This window comes from Myotis brandtii, unplaced genomic scaffold (assembly GCF_000412655.1).
Source record: "Myotis brandtii unplaced genomic scaffold, ASM41265v1 scaffold240, whole genome shotgun sequence".
In the NCBI taxonomy this organism is placed as follows: domain Eukaryota; kingdom Metazoa; phylum Chordata; class Mammalia; order Chiroptera; family Vespertilionidae; genus Myotis; species Myotis brandtii.
The window spans coordinates 872,351-897,703 of NW_005359064.1; the positions used below are offsets into that span (position 1 = coordinate 872,351).

At 39.2% G+C, this 25,353-nt stretch overlaps 1 protein-coding gene across 1 annotated transcript in view; it reads left to right on the forward strand.

Moving 5' to 3' along the window:
* Positions 1-25,353, forward strand: part of PTPRM (protein tyrosine phosphatase, receptor type, M) — a 465,580-nt gene that overhangs the window by 265,165 nt on the left and 175,062 nt on the right. Inside the window, exon 14 of the mRNA XM_014540254.1 lies at positions 9,547-9,679. Coding sequence (XP_014395740.1) covers positions 9,547-9,679 — 133 coding nt within the window. The remainder of the gene's footprint in view (positions 1-9,546; positions 9,680-25,353) is intronic.

Genomic DNA, 25,353 nt, shown 5'->3' on the forward strand with positions numbered 1-25,353 from the left:
AGTGACCTGATTAGAGTTGTTCTTTAAGAAGATCAGTGGGGCTTCAGTATGTAAAAGACTGGATGTGATATCTACTTGGGAGTCAAGTACAAAAGTCCAGAAGAGAAGTAAACATGTCCGTGGCAGTGGAAATGGAGAAGGGATGAAGAAAAAAATAGTGTTCTTTGACTTTTTTGAGATTGGGCAGGGTGGTGATAACTGACCTCTCTAATATCCTGTGACTACTCTTCAACCCAAAGAGAGACTGAGAAAACCCCCTTTTAATAGGTTTCATTTTTATGTGCTGAGGGTCAAAGTGTCCTTTATGTACAACCAAAATGTATTTACTTGTTCTGACTTTCATTGTGTATCTAGTATATTCTAAGGACACAGAGAGGGAAAAGGTGCAGTGTTTCTCTGTAAGAATTTGAACTCCTGCTCGTTCAAGCCTGTGTGTGTATGTTAAAAAATATGCCACATTCATACACAGGTCACACATGATCATTGTTCTCTTTACAAATGCCTCCTGCATATCTGAAGACATTCATTCAAGAAAGATTTACAAAGTGACCACTATGTCAGAGACATTGTGTCAATCTCAAGAAGTCAAAGGTGGACGAGAAATAGTCTGCACTCATGAAAAGCTCCAGTGGAAGACAGTGTCATGGCACCTGCTGGTCTTTTCCTTGGTTAGATAAGTGACCTCAATTCCTTTTTTCTTTATTCATAGTCCTTTTTTTCTGCCCTTTGATTCCTTTTCAGCGTTTCTATTTGGAACAGCCTTTTGTACCCTGGAAGGATTATTATGTGCATGCCATTCCTCTCCGACATTTCAGAATCATATTGACTGAATTACCAGCCCTTTTTTCTCTGCAATTAGGCCCAGAAAGTCCTTCGTCCTCATATGTTTATCTTACTTTTCTTTCAGGATTTTAATTTTCTTATTGCATTGTTCTGTGTTTATGTTTGTTTGGTTGTTTGGTTTGTTTGTGTGTGTGTGTGTTAGGCTCTCCTCTTTACAAAGGATCAAGATGATTTTGAACATGAGTCTTTTCTTCCAAAGTGTTAGCAGTAATCACCTGAGTTTACTGTATTATTGGAGAAAGTTGTGATGCAGATAAACAAGAGTGGACTTCATAGACTTACTTAGATCTAGAGTGTAGCCCCCTCACTTTCCTTCTCATTGACTTAGGGCAAGCTATCCTGATTGCTTCTGCTGCCTTGGTTTCCTCACTTATAAAATGGTAGTAATTATACCTTATGGTGTAATCCTGTATAATAAAAGCCTAATATGCTAAGTGTCTGATCATCCATTCAACCAATCAAAGTGTAATATGCTAATGATATGCTAAGGCCACTCAATGGCTCACTATAACGTGCACTGACCATCAAGAGGCAGGCGCTCCAACCAGTAAGTTAGCTTGCTGCTGGGGTCCGGCCAATCAGGACAGAGCGAGACAGGCCACACATGCCCTGGAGCCCTCCCGCAGTCCCTCCCCGGCTGGCCAACTTCCCACATCCCTCCCCAGCCCCGATTGTCCACCGGTGGGGTACCTTGGCCTGGCCTGTGCCTTCTCACAATCCGGAAGTCGGAGAGCAGGTTTCGGCCCGATCCAGCAGGCCAGGCGGAGGGACCCCACTGATGCATGAATTCGTGCACTGGTCCTCTAGTATTAAATAAAAGTTGGGTAAGATACCTGGCATATAAAGTAGGTCTTCCAAAATGTCAGCCTTCTTCCTGTCTAATTTAGTAACATCAAATTAGCATGCTTTAAATTCTTTTACACTTAAAATATATTCTAGTTTCTACTTGTTGTGGGTAATTCTAAAACTAGGATTTTATTCCATCAGGTTTGCCTCTTTGTTGTGTAAAAGGATATTTTAAAATAGTGCATTAAAAGAAATAGGCTAACTGATAAAGTGTAGTATTATATTAGAAGATGTTTTTAAAACAACAGATCAATTAAATATTTTTTCTGCTTTTCATGGCCTGGGAAAACCTCCCTCGCAGATTTTTAGGAACAACGGTTCTTGAGTTGGATTTTTCTTCATGTTGTGTAGAGAATGACCTAAGGTGTTATATATAGATTCCTGGGTTCTACCTCAGACCCTGGATCCAGTCAGTGGGAAACCCAGCCATCTGCAGGTTTCAAAAACTTTCCAAGTGATTCTTAAAGTCGCTTTCCTTGGAGAGTCTTTGTTCTAAAATATATTGAACAGAATGACACAGTTAATATCAGCCTTATTTATTAAAGAATTTCATTGTTTGAGGAAAAATTGCCTGTTTACTAAGTCAGAGTTGGGGGATTGTGTGACCCCATTCTCTCCTAAGACGCTAAGAATCCTTTGTACATTTCTAAGGTCCACCTTGTCTGTATGTGGCTTATTGGCCTGTGAGGCATGTCACACTTCTGCATGCATTTTGCTAGACTATATTTTTTGAACCTCAGAAATACTGATTATTCTAGCAAGCAGAGAATTTTTTAGGTATATGTACTTTTTGATAAGATAGTAAATGACACATTCCAGGCAGTAGACAAAACTTCAAGGGGTTTTGCAAACAGCTACAACTTTATTCAGGAAGCTGTGGTGATTCTTTGTCCCACAGGAATGATTTTTAAGAGTGAAACATAAGGTAGGCCATAACCCAAAGCCACAAAGAAAATTTGAGGGGCAGTAGTTTTTATTTTAATGCCTTCAAACTCAGTTTCAGACAAACCTTTAGAAATGTCTACTCTTAACTGGTGCAGCCTGGAAAACATCTACTCCCATTGCCTCTCTTGATTACTCACTTTATATGAAAGGTGAACACAGTTGATAGCTTATTATTGACAAATCGTTTCTTCATTTTATTACTTGACCATGATTTGAGAAATGCAAATAAAAAAATAAAGCTATTTCATCAGAATAGTAACAGCACTAATAATTCTCTTGAAACTTTTAGTGCCCAGATGGTAAGTGATAAGGCTTTGATAGATCATCTTCCCCTCTGGGTGTTGGCCACATCAATAACTGAGACAGTGACTGTCATGAAATTAGAACAAAAATAAAAAAGTAGATTAATTTTTTAAAGATGGCATATATCAAGCAATCCAGTATTTCAGTTTTATATGAAAAATTATTATTCTGATTATTATTTGTAAGTCATACACGCTTTGCATGCCCTACGGTGGAAGTTAGGAACAAAGGAAGAGTTATAAATTCAAAAGCATAATCAGGTTACAAACAGTACATAAAGTGTGAATGTAGATTATTCCAAGAGCAGTGATTGACTTTGCATTCCCAGGAAGAAAAACGCTATATAATTTAAATGAAAAATCGTGGAGATGTTTTGTATTATGTATAATGTCAAGGTCCAACTGAAAAACCTAAACACAGACTGCAAAGAATTTAAACTCTGAGCACAAGACATGAATGAACTGTCTCACATAATCTTGAAAACCAGGTTGTTGCTATTTTTAAGAAAAAGAAAAGAAATCTACCTCTGCAAAGGGTAAAAAGAAAAAACCATGAGAATTAATTAAAATAAATTCTCTATAAAGTCATAAAAATGTTAGTACAAAATGTATAAGGCTTCCTTAATTGAGATTTTACAGTATCTGTTGGGAACAGTGCTCTTTGTGCTACACTTGAAGTAACAATATTTTTATGTATTGCCACAGCTTCCACTTTATTTTCGACTTTTTTCTTGAGTTTCATTTCATAAGTTTTCTTGAACTCCTCAGTTTCTCTTTTCAGTAGTACCCTCCATGGTTGCTGTCCCCAACGTCCCCTTCACCTCCCATATACCAGGAGTGGTATTTGGTATTTGTTTTGCCACTGAAGCGTTTTGCACGTAGCGAAATGAAGTATTTTGTTGCTTGGATTCAGTTCAAGCGTTGAACCAAAGGAAACACGTTTCTCCAGCAGCAAGCTGCCCATGTATTTCCATGGCACCAGCATCCACCCAGTCCTTTGCACTCTGACTCCTCAGCTCACCTGTGTGCAGCCAGTGGGGTGCCTGTGCGAGTCCCTTGTGTCCTTTCAGTTCCAGTTGCCCCCTTAGATCAGAATTGGAGGCTCCTTGCCAGGGTGAGGCAGTAGCCTTCCCATGGCTCGCTGACTGTCCTTCCTTTCCTTTCTTCAGTGAGCCTGGTTGGTTAGTACTGCCCAGGTATTCTCCATTCTCCTCAAGGGCTCCTCCACATGAATCTCAATCTCTCTCTCTCTCTCTCTCTCTCTCTCTCTCTCTCTCCCTCTCTCTCTCTCTTTCTCCCTCTCCCTCCTCTCCCTCCTCCTTCCATCCTATTTTCTTCCTTCTTCACTCTCTCTCTTCTCTCTCTCTCTCCCTCTCTCTCTCTCTTTCTCCCTCTCCCTCTCCCTCTCCCTCTCTTTCTTTCTCTCTCTCTCTCCCTCCCTCCCTCCCTCCCTCCCTCTCTCTCTCTTCACCTCCTAAGTGTCCTCATGCAGTCTCATGGCTTTAAATACCATCTTTTTTGCTGCCAACCCCAAAACGTATGCTCTAAACTTAGATTCTAAACTTAGATGTCTCCCCACTATTTGCAACTGCCTACTTGTATCTCTTGTGGGTGTCTAATGTCTCAAAACTAACTTGTCTCAAACCAAATTCCTGACTCCCTCAGCTACCTGCCCTTCTTAATTCTCTACAACTCAGCAAATAGCAACTCCATCTTTCCAGCTACTCATGCCAGAAACCCGGATGTTATATCTATACACTTACACCCAGTTCACGGGCAAATGTATCTCAAGTTTGACCTCCACTGCTACTGTCTTATTCCAAAGCATCAATAGCCTCATCCCTGATATTCCTGTTTCTACAATCGACAATCCCCCCGCCCCAGCCTATTCTAAACACCATACCAGTGGGATCCTGTTAAATCATAAACCAGATCACATCACTCCACTCAGAATCCTCCCATAGCTCCCATCATGCAGAAGACAAGCAAAGTCTTCATAATGATCTATGGAGGTTCCCCCACTCTGACATTTCCCCAGCTTCCTCCACTCCGGGCACACCTCAGTATTTCACAGTCTCATCCTGTGCCTGTGAACTTTTTCTTCCCACTGCCTAAGTGCTCCTTCCTGAATGTCATCATATCTCACTCCCGTTCCTCTTTCCTGTCTCTGCTCAAGTGTTACTTTTTCAATAACCCCCCATCTCAGATCTTACTGGCACCTGCCCGCCCTCAGAGTCCCCACTCCATTGCGCATGTTTCTCTGTAGCACCCACCACCCATTCACATCCTGCACAGGGTATGTGTGTACATCCGAGTCTCTTTCCCTGCAAGAATGTGACCGCCCTTCAGCAGAGGTTCTGGCGCCCAAGCTGTCCCTAGGTGCTTCCTCACCTTCCTCTCCCTCCCTTTAGGAAGGCTTCCCGTTTCCTCCAGGTGAGCCTATCCCGATGCTGTGGCAGAGGGTCACTAGCTCCAGGCCGCAGTGATGCCTTCCTGGCCTCCCGGGCTCGCATCCTGACATCTTCTGGGGAGTTTTGTGCAGCCAGTCCAGTCATCAGAACTGGGCCCAGACCTCAAGCCTGAGGCTGAGTCATCGTGTTCTCAGCCTGCCATGCTGCTGTTATTCCATTTAACATCGGTCACTGGGCCAAGACTGGCTGTTTTCTGCCAAGTTAAAAACCAACCAAATATTGCATTGGGTAATTGGGTTTGGGGTTCTTTTTTATTTTTGTTTTTGTTTTTTAGATTTTTTTTACATTAGACATTATAGCTGAAACCTTAAGTAATGCAAATTCCCTGGATTACCACTTTTTTTTTACAATTTTCTCAGTCATCAAAACAAAACAAAAGACCCAGAGCTGTAACTAGGAGTCAGTAGAGTGGGCATCTGTGAAGATTATGCACCATAACTTTAGTAGCCCCTCCTCCTCCATCTCTCAGAGATATTTTAGCTTATTCATCATTTTAATGAATATGTTTAAGCCTAGATAGTGCCTATGTTAAATGTATATACTTGAATTTATTCTTTTTATAAAGATCTAAATGTGCAGTAAACTCTAAGCAGAATGCACAGTAGAGGGGAAAATGCCTTTCCATGAATAATTAGAATTTATATACCCCCTAAAAAAAAAGAATAAAAGTTTATGCCATTAGAAACCTGGCAAGAAAATAACAAGACAGAGGGGGGGGAAATATGAAAACAACCCATTTGCCAAGCAGTTTGTAAATTATACTGTTAAATTCAGAGATTTGGGTGGAGGGCAGGGAATAAGCTATCATTTGCAATGACAGAATGTCACTAAATCGTCCTCTGTCCGAGGCTGACTGACAGCTCACAAACGCATGTTTCCAAAGAAACAAAGTGGAGAGAAGAGCATCCTATGGAAGGAGAAGATGAAGTTACTCATTTCAGGGAGGGCTGGAGGGCAGGCAGAGAAAGACAGGAATGACACGTATCTAGAGTGAACCTGGAATTAATGACACACACTTCAGGGCCGTAATTTATTTCATCCCAACTAGTGTCTGTGTTCATGCTTCCCCAGAGTAATGCTAAACCCAGACATGGGACTCAACCCCGTCATTCAGGCACATCGCAGTGATCTAGTGGCTGTGCCCTGTTGCAAGCAGAGGGTGGGTGGCTCACAGGCAGCCTCCTTGCCTTTCTCAGGTTGGCCTCCATTTTGTATGACTGCTACCCTAATCACATTGCAACTGTGTCCTGCAGAGATAGGACATTTCATTTTCTTGACCTGCAATGTGAAATGAGTTAAAAGTAAGTGCTAAAGAATGATAATACTGAGGTTACGCTGGCTGCATAGTAATGTGCTTCCCTGCTCCCTTTAGGGAATGAATAGCTGCAGGGCGATCTCTTTTCCTGACCCGAAGATGTGTAGAGTCATTCACCAGTTCTCACAGGACACAGGCAAAAGGCTACAAGAACATGCACTAGTTGTCTGGTTAACAGAAGCAAATGCATGACCATTATCAGGACAAACTCTTACTGAATGTTTACAATGTATGGGTTGTAGTCATGTATTTTTATATTCAGATTTTCTGAGCTAAATTAAGGTTTTCTTAAAAAAAAAAGAAAGAAAGAAAAAGTTCCTTTTCCAAGTGTTTTATTTACTGGCATAATTTGATTACAAAAATACTTAGTGAATCATCTATGTAGAAAAATATATTTGGAGAACTTTCAATCTATAGCTAGGTTTGTAAGATGCATGGAATGAGTCCCAGTATGGCAACATTTGGAAGAATAAAACTAATTTTATTTAATTATTTTGAAGTTAAGATTTTGTAATTCAGTAGAAAAATCAAAATTAGAAACATTGAACCTTTTTCAGTATTGTGTATGTGAAATATGTTATTTTTACCTGGGTTGCTTTTTAATTTTTCACTTATCCTTTTATAACATACACATTTTCTAATTCTCACCTGAAGGTATGTTTTTAGTTTATTTTAGAGCGAAAAGAAGGGAAAGAGAGAGGAGAAACATTATTGTGAGAAAGAAGCATTATCTCTTGACCCCCCCCCCCCCCCCCCCCCCCCCACATTTGCCCTGACTAGAGATTGAACCTGCAACCTTTTGCTGTACAGGATGATGCTCCAATCAACTGAGCCACCCAGCCAGGGCTATAACATACACATTTTATCTTTAATTGTTCCCAGCAACGTATTTAGTATAATAATGTCCTCTAAATCTACCACTTGGTTGTATGTTCCAGTGGCATATTGGAGTAGTATACAGTGGGGCCTTGACTTACGAGTTTAATTTGTTCCGTGACCGAGCTCGTAACTCAAATTACTCGTATGTCAAATCGTTAAAGTGAACAAGTGAGACATGTGATGCTGGGCTGATGTTGTGGCGTTCACTGTGATGTTCGCTGCGCCAACTAGCGGTGGGGTATCTGAAGCTGGCTCGTAACCCGAATTTTAGCTCGCAACTCAAAGCAAAAAATTGGCCGAGAGACGGCTCGTATCTCGAAAAACTCGTTAGTCGGGACACTTGTAAGTCAAGGCCCCACTGTATTTAAGATGTAATTACAATAAAAGGAGAAATCATTAATGGTTTCAAGGTTTATCTAAACAACTAGTTTGAGAGATACTCATTCAAACAAAATAACAGGACATCCTCTGGAAGTGGTCAGAAATAAAAATGACCTATTAAGAATTACCCAGAAGGTTTTGTATTTAATAAGGTGTCAATTGTACAGCACAGCTTCTTGTACGATTGTCACTGATTGGAATGTACACACGGAGTGAAACTCAGATGAGCATGGCCTCTGTGCACTTTGTGTTTCTCCCTGACCTTGACTATCTTCTCCAGTCTGATGGCCACAGCTATGTTCAGGCTGCAGAATCATCTATAAAATCTTAATGTGAATGCCTTTTGAAAGAAACATTGTTAGTATGTTCCCAATGGAAACAGATGAAAAAATTATAGCTTGACGCACCCCGCTTCTCTGACATGACTCATCTTAGCATAAACCCATTCTAGAATGCACAAGACACAACGAAGGTTAAGTTTTTCAAGAGCCAGTTGAAGCATGAATGGAAAACCCAATGAAAGGATAGAAAGGGGTGGTACCAACATTCACTTTTAATTACATTTTTTACCAATGAAACAAGAAGAAAATTCTAAAGTGAGAAATTTGAACATATAATTTTCCTCCTTTCAGGATGATTTATCAACCTAGTGAGGGTGACGTGATGGCTCAGATGCTGAGCACTATCTTGCTCTGATTAAAAAGGTAGAAGCCCTTAAAAAAATGGATTCTGTTTAGTGAATTGAACATTACCTTCCTAATATTTTTCATCCTGAGCTCATTTAGCAGAGGAAATGGATATTTCATCTGACGTTGATGTGACATTCCATCACATTATACCATAAACAGGACAAACGGTGTTTTGGAAATGAGAAAGCAGGAGAGCTAAGACAGCCGCCACTGTAAGGCTTTGGTTATCTCATTTCAACAGATATTAAATGTGGGTGCCAGTAGTGTGATCATCAGCTGCTTCCTACGTTGTATAAATTGCTTAGAAAGAATCTTTTGCCTACCAGATGTGACCTAGATTTAGATTTCCAAAGACAGAGGGGAAAAATCTCTATTGTGTTAAAAAAAACAACAACAATTGCTGGTCAAATGCATGGTAAATGAGCTTATCTTACTTTTCCAGGTGTTTGGGTTAATATGTTATAGAATTACTGCTTCATTTATGAAAAATAATTGAGGAAACTATTCCAGCAAATCAAATTTGGATAAAGGCTTGGGATAGCAATTGTGTTATTAGCAAGTTTTAAAATGGCAGAAAGAGCAGGGAGCCAATAGAGATAATAAAAATATAAAAAACTGTGTTTGAGAAGAGTTTCTTATAAAAGGGTCAGTTATGAGTGTGCTATCCAGCTCATGTTATAATTTAGTAAAATATGGAAGAACAATGTGAACAATTACACTCCTTTCAGTGATTTTGAAAGCTGTTGAAAAAGTCAAAGCTTGTCTGTCTGCAGGCTCCGATAAGTCTGTGTTACATGCAGCCAAAAAAAATTAATGTAACATCTCTATTCTCTCTTACTCACCCTCTTTTCTTTCTCATTTCCTTTCATCTTTAGGAGCTGCTACTCCAAAACCTGTCCCAGAACCTGAAGAACCAACAGACCATACAGTTAAAATTGCTGGAGTCATTGCTGGCATCTTGCTGTTTGTTATTATATTTCTTGGAGTTGTGTTGGTAATGAAGAAAAGGTGAGCTCCTCACTATTGTTAAAGATGTGGTGCTATTCCATTGTTGCCACATTGCTTCATGTGTGTGAAAATGATCAGTTATTGAATTGGGGTTTTTTTGGTTTTGTTTGTTTGTTTTTTTAAATATATTTTATTGATTTTTTACAGAGAGGAAGGGAGAGGGATAGAGAGTTAGAAACATCGATGAGAGAGAAACATTGATCAGCTGCCTCCTGCACACTCCCCACTGGGGATGTGCCCGCAACCAAGGTACATGCCCGTGACCGGAATCGAACCTGGAACCTTTCAGTCTGCAGGCTGACGCTCTATCCACTGAGCCAAACCAGTCAGGGCTTGAATTGGTTTTGATGACCAAGACATATCTGTGACTCTGATTGTTGACATTTTTCATCATGTACCATTCAAGGTTATGGGACAACATTTAGAATAAATGGTTATTTTGTATGAATATGCAAAGCTAAGCATGCCAAGTTAACATAAAAATCATGTGTTTTCCCACAAGTCAGTATGTAAAGCTCTGCAGAATCTTTAAAGACATTTATTCACCAGGCAACGTTTAGTACTTATTATTGATGTGTTAACATATTTGATGTTCTTGGGGATATGAGAAAGAAGACTTCCTTCTCATTATAACGAAGATGAGGATGACAGTGTGGAGCCCATGTTATGTGCAGGCACCATGCTCAGGGGTTAATCAGCACAACACCCCAGGAGAAAGAAACTCTCAAAGAACAGCCTGGCAGACACACAGGGCATGACGTGGTTAAGGATGAGAACTAGAGTACATGGCATGTTATGAGACTGCACTGTCTAGCCAAGGGGTGGTCTCAGGGAGGAGAAAACAGAGAGCAGCTATAATAAGCAATCCTTACCTCTGATGCTTGAAAAATATACAGTGTCTTCTGTTTTGTGAAAATAAGCAAAAACTCGTTTAATAATAATACAATGTTCAACTTATACAAAAATTATCAACATAAAAATAGAGATGGTAAAGGAACTACAGGATAAATTTTCCAAAACAGGGAATACTCAGATCTTGTTTCTTTATAGTTTTAAAATAATTACAGAGTGGAAGTAAAGTCATGGATGGTTGGGGGTGAGGATGGAGAGGTTTGGAAAATGAGGTCTTGAAAGTCTTATCTGGTCATCTATGGAGGCTGGAGGTGGCCCTAAAATCAGCTGTTGGCCTTTAAGCAGTTAGTAGTTTGATATCATTTTTATCTTAGAAAGATCACGCTGATGTTAGGGCTGAGCACAGTGTGGGGGAATAGAACTGGAGTCAGAAAGACCAGTTGAATGAAGAGGGGGCAACTTTAGAAAAATCCAGAGAGAAGGTAAGTTTCTGTAGCCATCTGGAAGCAGAAGCTGAGGGAGATGGAACAGTGCAGAAAGAATCTAGTTTACTGGCTTAGACAGCTTAGTGGAGATATTAGTAGTGACCAAAAAGTAAAATATAGAAAACAGAACATATTTTGGGAGTGAAAATGGAGAGTTCATCTTTACACTTTTTAAAGTTCACTCTCCCTGTAAAGTCAAGTGGACATACCCACTAGGCCATTGGATATGCTGGTGTGAACTAGGATATCCAGTTGCCATAGTCAAAGTTATCGACATGTCCTAGAGTGGAATCCATAGGTTTGGATGAGGTCACTCAAAGTTAAGTGTAGAGTGAGAAGAAGGAAGTCAAGGAAGAAGATAAAACCCTGGGAACAGAAGTATTTAAGGGGTAAGTTGGAATATATATATACTTCTTTTTTTATTTCTTCCTTATTTGGTGTTCATTATTGTAGTCAGGCCTCAAGACAAAGTGTTGCTCTGTCCCAGCTGTTTTTATCACTAATGGGTCCCCATCACTTCAACTCTTCCTTTCCACTTGTAATACATCTCTATTCCTTTCTCTCTTTTTCCCCCCATCATTTTATTTCTCTTCTTATTTTTAATCCTTTTTTTCCTTTTTATTTCACTTCTCTGTACCTCTTTTCTTTACACTTCTTTTCTTCTTTTTTGGCTATTTATCTCTTTATTTCTTCCTCCATATCTCTTTCTTTTTTATTTTTTTTTTCTATTTTACTTCTGTCTTACCTCTCATATTTTTTCTCCTGGATGTACTTCATCTCTCTCCACCTTGATGTTTAAGGATATTGGGTCTGTACTGTTGGGTGTGTTTTTTTTAGTATGATTCTGTATAAATTCTAAGCAACACTAGGCCTTCCATGGCTGCATATTAAAATTAAGCATTTTGGATAGATTTATTATCAATTGTGGAAATATGTGGAGTTTTGTGTTATCTGGCAAGCAGTTGCCCTTGTGACCTTAGCTAAATGTGAACTCACCTTCCCAGAGTCTATTTCTGCTGGATCTCTCAGGTAGTCATGGAGTTGATGTCATAAATTGTGCACTTGAAGATATTGCCTGTGGTAACATATGCCCTTGATACAATTTTAGACTAAAACCAATAACTCATATTAAATTTACATGATTATTTACTACATAATCATCTTAAAGGGTTGTTTTCACAGCATGTGCTACTTTTGTATGTGCTTTTTTCCAAATATAGAATATGTTCTTTGTAAGGTAATATGCTGTGCCTATAAGTACAAAACTTGTATGATTTAGACTGAATAGTCATGTGGTACAAACTTTCATATTTAACAGAAATTCTTAAATTTCCAATTGTTCAGGGTTTTACCCAAAAATGTTTTAAAAGTTTTGTTTTTAAACATAATAGTTAAAACATGATAGTAATCATGGATAAGTTGCTGGAGTGTTATTGATGGTTTGGTTACATGGTTTGGTTATCAGAAACACTGAATATATTTTTTATTGAGGAACACTTGACATCTAACATTTTATAGTTTCAGTAAAGCATACATTACAAAATGATCACCACAAGATATCTAGTGACTGTCTATTACCAATTACGTAGTTACAAAAATATTTTTCTTGTAATGAGGACTTTTAAGATGTACTCTTGCCGAAACCAGTTTGGCTCAGTGGATTGTGTTGGCCTGCGGACTGAAAGGTCCCAGGTTCGATTCCGGTCAAGGGCATGTACCTGGGTTGCGGCACATCCCCAGTAGGAGATGTGCAGGAGGCAGCTGATCGACGTTTCTCTCTCATCGATGTTTCTGACTCTCTCTCTCCCTTCCTCTCTGTAAAAAAATCAATAAAATATATATTTTTTTTAAAAAAAGATGTACTCTTAACAATTTTCAATTATGCAATGCAGTATTATTACCTTAAGTCACCATGCTGTACATTACATCCCCATGACTTATCTACTTTATAGTGGGAGGTTTATACATTTTGACCTCTTCCCTCATTTCAGCCGTCTCTCGCCCCCCCTACCCCCCCCCCCCCCCCCCCCCACCAATACTGAATCCAGACTTGGAATTCCTAGATCTGTATGTTAACTAACTTTGTGATTCTGAACTTCTCTGGGCCTTAGTTTCCTCATTTGTAAATTGAGAGATTTGCACTATGTGATCTCTGAAGTCCCTCCCAATTTCAGAATATCAGGTTTTCTATTATGTAGCAGCCTATGGTGACAGTACTATACATTTGCTATTCTAGAAGTACAGTGAGTGGCTCATTACTGTATTTCATTATTTAAACATACCCAGTGTTTCTTTCAAAGGCTCTCTTTGCTCAGTCAATTCAAGTCTAGAAGTGTTAGTTGATGAGTGGTTTATCTTTTAGCCACAAGGGAAGGAGAGAGAGGAAAGGAAAAGAATTACCTCAGGTGTGGTACTAAGTATAGTCTTGGTCATTTTGCTGGTTAGAGCCTAATGCTAATCCAGCTTCGACTTCCAGTCCTGTGAGAGCTTGTTAGCCTGTTTTTCTTCTACCCACAGTACTGAGTCAACCAGCACAAATATATGCCATTGGTTGTAAAGACAGACGGGGCCCAAGAGAAAGTATGGGTGAAAAAATTCATTAAAATTTCTTGAAATACAATTGGATGTCTTTCTGCTGAGGAAAAGTCAGTAGTTACTGTCTGTTTGTTAGCAGGCCAGGCCAGGTGGGCCTGAGATCTTGAGAAGAGGAACAGCAAATATTATTGGGAGGCATTTTCAATTATTAGCTTAACTAAGATTGTGTTGCCTTCTGAAAGACTAACCTTCTATAAAAAATAGTTGCTGGCCCATCCAGTGTGGCTCTGTGATTCAGCATGGACCTATGAACCAAGAGGTTGCCAGTTTGATTCCTGGTCAGGGCACATGCCCAGGTTGCAGGCTTGATACCCAGTAGGGGGTGTGTAGGAGGCAGCTAGTCAATGATGTTTCTCTCTTATCGATGTTTCTATCTCTCTATTCCTCTCCTCTCTCTCTCTAAAAATTAACAAAAACATATTTTAAAAAATAGTTGCTGAAGGGAGACCTCTAGTAAACATGGAAAATCTGCTCAACTCATACTGATGGAATTCTTAGGCAATGATGACTAAAAACAGAAGTGACCATGAGTTATATTTAGCTAGAATGTTTTATAAACCTTTCACAGATTAATGACTAATTGTTAATTTGTTTATAAATATTAATCCATTTGAGTCTTGCCTGGAATAATTTGAAATATTTTCCTTAAAAACTGATACAAAGCCTTTATATTTATTACCTGTTTATTTCCTAAGTAAAGCAATTTTTTATTATATTTACCTTTCCCCAAAACATGCTTTCTTTTGAGGGTGCAGTGTTTGATGCCACAAGTGTTAAGAAAGGGCATGAGATGAATAAAAGTTTCAAACATGACAATATACTCTCAAAATTAAATAAGTTGAGTAGGAGATATGTAGCTTTATCATGTTTCATCATGTATTATTAAAATATCTATATTTTCAACAATTTCCATAAGCAATGATTTATCTCAATAACATGTTTGACAGAATTTAGCATACAAACACCATCTATTTTATGCTAATCAATTATATTTACTATTGTTCTAAAATTTCTATAGATCTTTTAAAAATTTGAGAACATTTATATTAATTACAGTAAAATTCCAGTCTCAGCTGATGTAGTAAATAGAAATTACAGAAGTTGTGGCTCTATGGAGATAATCAAAGAGATATGCATTCATGGTCAAAATAGAAAATGTTAGCTATTCGACTACATGAACATTTGTTCTAGGTAAATATAATTATTTTAATTCTGAAGCACTATACCTCTACCTTCTTTCCACAACACATTTTAACAGATGTATATTTGTCATTAAATGCAAATGCTACATATCTCGTTGAATATTTAGCACCCATTATATTATATTTAAACAGTACTGGTACTTCCAAGGAAAAAAATCTCAATAAAAATAGGAAGTATTTCTGAAGACATCATGAAACAAAAAGGATAAAAGAGAAACTGATGAAAGCCCTATTTTCAAAGAGATGCCTGCAGCATGTGGCTGGAGGCAAGCTGACATTCAATGCAGTTCTCCCACTATACCTGTTTACCCCAGAGATAAGAATTTCTGTTCCACTCTAACCAAGTGTGCATTGCATGTGGAAAATATTTTAAGTCTGTAAGTTATATTCAAAGTCCTATTTCAAAGTCACATTTTCAAAAACTGCATTAAGGAAAGTAGACATTTCTTTGTGATTGTTACTTAGAGTGTGTATACTTCATATGCAGCCATATAAATAATAGCCAGATGCTGAGACTGTTCTACTCTAGCGCATGCGTTGGTATGCATGAAACAGGAAATACGTACACACAGATGAACATCCATATGGCATCCTAATCTGTCATCTAGCTCATGCCCTTCAGTTTTCTAGATGATGATTGAAACAACTTGTTGTACAGAGGTAAGTTAATCAAAATGACCTTTTTAAGGTCTCCTCTAACCTGGACTTCATATGATTACCCAAATAGCTCCTACATGAGCCACTATTTTGGATTCAACCAAAAGGTTTAATAATATTCCATTAGGAGTTCTTTGGGAGCTCTTTATAAAGAAGGTTTTATTTTAAAAGGAGTGTGGGGGGATATAGGCACCAGTGTTTTCATTTTACAGGAGGAAAATGTCAGAGAATGATAATGGAGCCACTTGGGCTTTAGAATCATACAAACCTGGTTAGAATCCCAGCCTCTACTTGGTAGCAGTGCAAACTTAGATGAGAAATATGATGATAATGTGTGCTTCATAAGGAAAGCATGCATATTAAATGATATAACTCATGTACACAGGTGGTGCTTGATAAATGATAGCTTAAGGATTATTATTGGAGGTTGGGAAGTTCAAGGTGACATAGGTAGTACACGCCGAGCCTGGGATAAATCCAGGTGTGTCTGATTGTTAAGCACCTTGCTACACTAGTCATGCAATAGAACTCTGAGATGCCTCTTGCTCTGTAACAATCAGATACTTTCAATTTACTTTGCTGAAAGCCTGCCAGTACTTGAAACTTTGCCAGCACGTTTTAATCTTCTTTTTGAGCTATCATTGGAGAATTAGCTAAATTAACAGCTTTTTCCACTTCCTTCTCCACAAAAGTGTTTTTTAAATACCTTCAGATATATGTACTTTGTGTATTCTTGGAATCGTAACTTTACTTCAGACAGCTCACAGTAGTGAGGAGACTATCTTTTCTGGTTTAGTGAGTGAGAGAACTTGGTGAAGTTTCCTCATGAGCTGTCAATCAACGGAGCCTTTGCTCTTCCCCTTCTGCCTCAGAGACAAATGCTAGAGCCTAGGTGAGAGGGGCCCTGGAGACAAATGCTTGCGTGCACACCTTGGCTCTGTGGCTCACTAGTTGTGTGACCCTGGGCAAGATATAGTTTTGTGGCCCTCATTTTCCCCAGGTGTACCACGGGCATAATAATAGTATATTTACCCCCATAAGAGTGTTAGGAGAAGATAATTAGCTATTACCATTGCGTTGCTGGTCCCGATAAATATTTACTATATTATTAATAATATTAATAAACTATATTATTAATAAACATAATACATTAGCATATGAGCTGTAGCTGACTCTAGTTTCAATGTGCATTACATGCTGCCTTGAAGTCCTGGTTTCCATGCAAGAAGGAGAACTGCTCTTTGGCCACGCTCACCCAGCAGTGTTCCTGAGGCAGAGGCTCCTGCTCAGGCCAGGGGATGGCTGGAATATGCGAAAAAATTCTCTGCAGAGAAGTAAAGCAAAGCCTCCTACCATGCGTGGGGACTTCCCTCTATGCCCAAATTTTTCTGAGGGGGCATGGCCATGGCATTCAACTCAAATACTTTGGGCATCAAAACCCATCAGGCCCTGGCCAGGTGGATCAGTTAGTTGGAGTGTCATCCAGTACACCAAAAGGCTGTGGGCTGAATTCCTGGTCTGGGCATATACCTAGGTTTTGGGTTCAATCCCAGTCGGGTGTGTACAGGAGGCAACCAATGTTTCTCTCTTACATCAATGTTTCTCTCATACTCTCTCTCTCTCTTTCTGCCTCTCTCTCTAAATCAATAAACATATCCTCTAGTGAGGATAAAAAAATAGAAAATGAAAAGAAAGTATCAGACTCAGACCCAGTAAGGGGCCAAATGGTCTGTCTCCAGGGGTCAGAAAAAAAGGGCAGCCTTGCTCTCTTCAGGGAGCTTACTAGTGGCGTGCATGTATGTGAACTCCCTGCTCAGCCAGCTATCCCAACCCCAGGTCAGGATAGGCCTCTGGAGCCTCTGGCGGTGGATCCTTTGCCATGTGACCAGGCACCTGAACCTGCTGGACCGTCACCAACTATCTCAGGGCACAATTGTCCTATTGATTTCCATTTTTTATGCCCTTTAACTTTCCAGCATAGCTCATTTTTATCCAGTATCTTTTAGTGGCTGACTAAAATGTTCTTTTGTGTATCTTACCTCTGAAGTTCAAGTCTAATAGTCTAAAGATGTTAAGAGGGGTTGCGTATTTATCACTGAAATTAATGGTTCTCCACACTTGATGTCTGCAGACAGCATGTGTTGACATTCCCAGCTTAGTCCCACCATGGCTGTTAATGTTCTCCAAAGGGTATATGTCTCTATTCGTGTTGACATGGCTTCACTTTCTACAGGTCAGGGCAAAAGTAGGTTTACAGTTGTGAGTGCACAAAACTGAGTTATTCTTGTGTTATTATTTATCAGTATTGTGTTTTCCATCTGAACGACTATAAACCTACTTTGGCACCACCTATGATTCGTAGAGTGGGAAAAACCCAGGGCCTGAAAACTAAGGATATTTTACTTGGGATCATTGTCTAAACCTGTCATCTTACTTAGTGAATCCAGGAATTCAAACTGACCGGTATCATTTCTTCAACTCTTACTACTTTTGTTTTGTACTAATGAGTAAAAGAGTATTGAAAAATACTTTGAGTATATGGGGAAAAATTATATTTATATGGGCAAATTTCTAACCTGACTTCTTTGGGCAAGCTTCGTGATCCTTCTTCTACTAACATAAATCTAAATTTCTTTTTAATAAGAAGAATTGTATCTGGAATCCTTAAACTAGGTTCATGTATAGAAATTCACATAAAATTAATTGTTAACTAGAATAGACCGGAGCTACTGTGTTAATGGAGGAAGGAATGCTTTGTTTGTTTGTTTGTTTGTTTGTTTGTTTTGGTGGATCTCAGCATTACAAGATGAAATACTGTAGTAAATAATAAAATGACTTGAACAGGAAAGGCATGTTTTTGCCAGTATCTTCCTAAAGTGAGCTTCAAAGGGAATAATGCTTCACTAGACGTACTGGATGCAGCTTTTGTTATTTTCACAAATGCTATTTCCTTATTGGCACTGCAATGGTGGAACTAAAGTTAAGCTATTTTTATGGCAACTAGTAAAAATTGACTCATTTATCAAATTCAACATACTTCTATTTGTAAAAACAAAAAAAATTGGCAAAAATATAGTCCAGGTTATCCTATCTAAGAATGGCCCATTTTATCCCTCCTGCACATGCATAGGCATGAATACACCTTTCTAAAGTTAATTATGTTTCTGAGATGGCTTGAAGCAGCACCTTCCTGAATAGCAGAATTCTAATTTGGACCCAGAAATTGGGTACTTTCCTTACTCACCCCCTCATTTCAGAGCTCACAGCACATTCTCCTTGCATTCAGGCTCTTAAATTATTTGGGTGCCACCTGTCTTTTCTATTAAATTATAGCATGTGAACGGCTGTAATGTGATCCTTTTTAATCATCTTTGACTTCCCACTTCCCACATCTAGTACAGTACTTTTCCCATCGTAGATATGTAGTATATTTAATAATTAAAGACAAAATATACTTCTTTAATACAAGTCCTTCAGTGCAACACTAGACTTTGAATTGCTTTGGCTTTTTATTTATAGGGATGTAAATTGTATAATATCATAATATATTTTATTAATTTTTCTGAAGTGCAGGCAGTCTGTGGACAGACTCCCTGTTTTAATGGAATGATTTCTTAAAAGTTTGAATTCCTTAAGTTTTTAATTTGAGATATCAGAATAGTTTAAATGAATAGAGATATATTTAAATTCAGATTCAGCTTAATTAAAAGAAAAATATGCTCATAACTATCATTTACTTAAATTATCATTTATTTTTAAAACCCCTTTGAATCTTTTAGATACATAGAGTACTCTGTTGCATATTTTTCACAAGTAACATCAAATTAGATAAAAATTGTTATATTCAAAAAATGAATAAACAGCCTCAGGATGAATTTTTCTTCATGGTATGAGCATTGGTCCTAAATAAATTAAAATATCCAATTTTTCAGGTCTTCCATTCAGTGGGTTTATAATGGAAATGTTCAGGCTGATGTCTAGCTATGCCAGGACTCTTTGAAATTCACCCAGGTCTTCTCATTTCCAGGCCAGACTGCTAACAGCTCTCCCCCTGCATCCTTGCATGGAATTGTTCCTTTGAGTATGTGTTTAATAAGAATTTGTGATAAATAATGGTTCACTGTATAGTTATTGGGAGCTAACGCACTGTCCTTTATCTTTTTACTTGCTTTGTCTAAAGCCTGTGGGTTGTGGGTTTGAGTCAGCAGTCAGTTTTTTGAAGAAATTGGCCATTCCTCCAAGAGAGTGGTCAGCTTTAATGCCTAATTCTTAGGCACTGTCTTACCCTTTACCCAAAGGAAGAGTGGAAAATCTCAGAAATATGTTATGATCTTAAAAATGAAGTGGTGACATAGCATTAACTGAAATTCTTAACTCAATGGCTGTCATCTGGGAGTGGTATTGCCCACTTAGGGGACACTTGAAAATGCGTGAGGGTATTTTGCTGAGACTGGCTTCATTATAAATTGTGTCTGTGGACTGTATAGTTTTGTTGCCCCGGTAGTCAAGATTTTTCTTTTATAATTGGTTGAGCTAGGGTTGACTCAGAATTCTGATCCTAAGATTCATCTTAAGAGTCATAGCCAGAACTGCCTCTGGGGCCAGTAAAGGGGGTCCAGCTGAGTGACGGGGAAGCTCTGGTGAAGACTCTGCCTTGAGAAGGCATCTGTTCAAGTTCAGTCAGGTATACTCCAATGTTACCAATCTTCCTGTCCCCGCCCCCTGCCCACACAAAGAATCAAGAAATCTTTATTTTATTAACATTTTTTATCATTGGCAACTAATCAATTTTTAAATGTTGCGTTGGCCACATAAAATGGGGTATCTATTTACCAATTTGTGATTCCTAATTCTAGTGTAAGATAAACGAAGCAGGGGCCGTGTAAATGATGACATTTTAAAATCCTTTTATCATCTGCCTGTTTCTGGCTATAAGTATTGTCTAATACCAGAAAAGAAAATAGACTTTTTGCCCAAGATTCCTCTCTGTCCATGTGCTCCTTGGTACATATGATGCCATCTGATAGCAAAACGGGCCTGCAGTGTATTTTGTGAATAGACAGTTCCTGCTTAGATATACATGATAACCTGAGCTTCACTTATCCTGTTGGTGATGCTCCCAGGTGGTTTGGATTATGTTCCTCCAGTTTATAAGTAGAGCCCATCCCTGCTTTCTACACTAAGAATTGCTACTGACTCCTGGATCTCTCTCTAATCCAAGTTGGGCATCTCTGGACACCAGAGGAGCCTCAGATAGTAACTAACATTGATAAGATTGCTTTCCTCATAGGAGTAACATTAAATGTTTAAAATTTTGCTTACAGCAATCATGTTTCTGGTCTTTTAAAATGGTTTCCCCACTGCAGAAGAGAGTACCAGGCTGCCCCGGCCATGTTCACCTTTGTGGATGGCCATGTTCCAAGAGACGCTGGCCCACACTAGTGCGGCCTTCCCTCCAGAGATGACTTGCTGACGGATTGTGCCTGGCTGACCAAGTCAGAGCCCTGGGTGCTGTAGGTTCTCCTGCTGCTTAGTGCAGAGCAGGAAACAAAACCAGGAAACCTGGAGATTGTTCTGAGAACAGGCTCTTTGCTGACACTGTGGCTGTTGATTTCTTTTTTTGCAGGGTTTGAGACACAGTAGTAAGTTTTATCAATCTGCTGTAATCTGAGAATAAGCAGACAATTTATTTCCCTATAGATCCTTTAGCCTCCATCCTAACACACGCATACACACACACACACACACACACACACACACACACACACACTATCTATATGAGACTTCAAATTTAAACAATCTCCTGAAGTGCCCCATTGTCCAATCCATGGCCTGGTGACCCCACTTGACATCAGCTGCAATTATGAAAATGTCCTGCAGCTTTTGCTGCAGTGAATACTGGAGCCCTATGGGCACATCTAACATACCAGACACCACAGCCCTACCACCCTCTCCACAGTGGCATCTAGTACCTTCTTAGGAGCCCATGGATGCCTAGCAGCCAGGCCAACCTGCTTTCACTCCTTGGCAGCTCAGGTGCTTGAGCGCCACAGACTTCCCTTCCCTGCTATCCTAATTGCTGGGCTGGCGCCTAGATTGAGATGACCCATCCGTTTGGATCTCTGAACAGCTTCTAACTCTTGACCCAAAGCTTCTCCCTAAATTCTAAAATTGTGGGTTTTTTATAACCTGGAACTTTGAGTGCTGGCCTGATTCCCTAAACCGTGCCTACGTCTGGATTAAGTCTAGTGCAGTGAATGTCCCCTCAGGTAGCTGCGTGCTGTCAGTGTTGCGACCATGAGGTCCAGGCTCTTCACCCCTTAATTAGTGCAGTGCCCCTCTGCTGCCCAGAGCTGATACCAGGTTGTTAGTGATCACTTCCCAGGGAAGCCTGCCAAACACAGAGCCCAGGACAAAGCTCTCACAGAGGAACAGAACATAAATAAATGGTTCTTACACTGTGTGCCTTTTTACTTGTATGATTGACACTGATGTAAAGAATAACAAGGGCCACACCATTGAACCGCAGTTATAAGTCATTAACTAAAATGATAATTCATTATGTGAACGGAGAAACCAACTCTAGGAAGAATGTGGTTGATTAATGAGCATCATTAGCAAGTTCACAGTTTCAAAGGTCAAAATTATCGATCTGATGATGTATGGTATAATGCCACACTCTTCATTGATGCTCAAGTCCTTTTTCTAACACAGGAAGTTAAAGGAAATTACAAACAATTATTTTAATACTATGTGTTCTATGACTTATAAAACTTTGAATTCTCAAAATATCTTTTAATTACTATTCTGACCACTGAATTAGCATTAGTATTTTTTTTTTTTAGTTTAAATTGAGGGTACTCAGCCATCATTTCTATTTCAGATGTTACACTGCTAATTTTAGTGAGAATAAGTGAAGAACTTACAACAATTAAACTGGAGCTCTGAACAAATTACAATCAAGCTAAGCTGAAGTAAATGATATAGCCATATGGAAGATCCGTAAATTAAGAAAGAAACTAAGCAGAATTTGGAAAAACTAATTAAGGCAGATTTTTGGTTTCTAAAATGTTTATTATGGTGTCTTAAGGGGCCTACTGGAGAAGACTTTGTTAGCCAAGAAGTCTCCTACTTAGTTCATTTTTGTGATTTGGCAAACGCAGTCTGTTAAACTTCTTTCTCTAGCAACATGCAATCCCTTTTCAGGTGTGCATGAAATGAAAACCATACTAAACTAGGGCTCAGAAATGAAGCACTACTGATTTTATTTGCAAAAATGTCTTTCTAACTATTTACCCAAAGGAACTAAAAGCAGGGTCTTGAGAGATATTTGTATACCAGTGTTCATAGCAATGTTACTCACAATAACCAAAAGGTGGGAGCTACCAAAATGCCTATTGATGGAGGAAAGGATAAACAAAATAGGGTATTTACATTCAATGGAATATTACTGCCTTAAAAATGAAATTCTGACACATAGTACAACATGGATGAACCTGGAAGCCATCATGCTATGGGAAATAAGCCATTCACAAAAGGACAAATACAGTAAATGAAGTACCTAGAGTAGTCATGTGCATAGATACAGAAAGTAAAATGGTGGACGCTAGAGGCTGGGGAATGGTGGAATGGGGAGGGAGCATTTAATGGAGCTGAATGGTGGTGATGGTTGCACAGCAGTGTGGATGCACTGAATGACACTGAACTGTACACCCAAAAATTGTGAAGTTAGTAAATTTTATTTTGTATATTTTTCAGTTTTAAAAACTGTGCTAATGTTGGTGGACAGAATGTTTAGACAGGTTTTGAACCATTGTTGCTGCCCTCATCATTCTAGTCATTTGTCTGCTAGAGCATCAGCCCAGCCATGGTAATCGTAGACTAGCCTTGTAATGGAGTGCCTGCCTTTTGTACTGCTAGGCCTGGGCTGGCTCAGGGAGTTACTTTGTCCAGCTCAGCTCACAGCAGGGCGTATTGATGAGTTTGGGACACGGTTGCCTGAGGCTAGGAGGTTCCACAGAAATACATCAAGCCTCATGTGGAGCTTGCAGCCTAAAGTATCCCAGCATTGTTACTGACAATGACAGTGGGAAAATCAAACCTCCTCAGGAAAGCACCTCCTGAATTGTTACCATATACCCCCGAAGCAAAGCAGGATGGCCGCCTACCTGGAATCAGTGCATATGCATTCACATTAGTGGGATGCACTTATTTCAATCATAAGTGAAGAAAACAATGGGTTCTGCTGCCATTATTTTCAGACACCAGTGAGAGGAATACAGGAAGCATGAGGCCCATGGCTTTCCCACCTGTCAAGTTTTTATTTTCTCTACTAGTAACGGTGACTGTGGCACAGATTGTCTACAAACAGAATATGAATATGTCCAGCATTCCAGAAGCTCACAGCGCTTCAAGTGAAATCCACATAGCTTCCCACATGCAGGCCTCCGAGTGTGTGCAGGTTCAGTCTTGTGGGTTTAATTTAAAAAATGAAAATAAAAAATGAATTCACTATATGCCCCCTAAAGCTTACATCTAGGGTTTCTCTCAGTTAAATAAAGCTTCAGCTAGTGGGTTCTGAATTACGTTCTAGGTTGCCTGTTTCTAAGTAGCTTTTCTATACAGAGTAGACTTGGTGGCTCTGAGCCGACTAGAAACTCATTGAGGGCAGGAACCATGGCCTAATCACCTTGGTCTGTCAAATTCCTCATCCAGACTAGACAGCTATTTGTGGATCATTGAATAAATGAGTGAATAAACAGAAGGTCTTACCATACATGAGCCCCCTGTGCTCTTCCCCTCAGCTGCTAAAAGAGGCTTGGCTGACCCCAGACTATTTGCTTCATGTCATTACTGAGGCAAGGAACAAGGCCTGTTCTTGCTTCCTTCTCTTCTCCTCACAAAACCCCTTTGCCTGAACTGTGGCCTTCTCCTTATAATTGGAGTCAACTTGTGGAGGAAGTGTCCCATGAAGGGAGGTCTGCTTCACCACCTATATTGGGAAACTGTGTGTGTGTGTGTGTGTGTGTGTGTGTGTGTGTGTGTGTGTATATATATATATATATGGTATAGCAAGCTTCTTACAGAGCCTATCTTTCCTCCAAACAAATTTATTAACCAAAAGGGATGGTAATGACTCAAAAAAGGATAAAAGCAAGATTTACCTTGAATAATCTAAATGATTGATAAGACATCCATGAGTGAATGTGAACTGACTCTTCTAAATAGTCTTTCCATTTGTATTATAACAGCGATGATAATGATAATGATAGCCTGTATATAAGCATTTGCCTCATATTAGGCACTGCTGTAAGTCTTTTATGAGTATTATCATAGTTAGGCCTTGTAACAACTTTATGATATATGTACCAAGACTTTGTTTTTAGTTAAGGAAGCTAAGACATAGAAAAATAAGTTGTTTAAAGAAGCACACTATATGTTCAGACCCTAAAATATGGTGACAGGAGATTTGACTATAGGTGGTGGGCACATGGTGAAATATACAGATCTTGTAACATAGAGACCCACACCTGAAACCTATATGATCATGTTGACCAATGTCACCCAATAAATTTAATTTTAAAAAATTTTTTCTGAATTCAGTTGATGAAAAATAATAAAGAAGCACAGTCAGTAAGCAACAGGACTGAGGTGAAGCCAGCTTACCTCCAGAGCTGCATTCTGAACCAATATGGTTCTTTCATTGAAATGTAATAGAAATTTAAAAAAAGATGGACACAGTAACCTACCCACTGAGCTGGAAAGAAGCCAAGAGAAAATCCCATGACCTATCTGGTGACCAGCATTCCCATAGATCTCACCTCATGCAGTGTATGAAAGAAGAAAAGTATGCCCCATGTGAAAGAGGAAGCCTGCCAAGCCA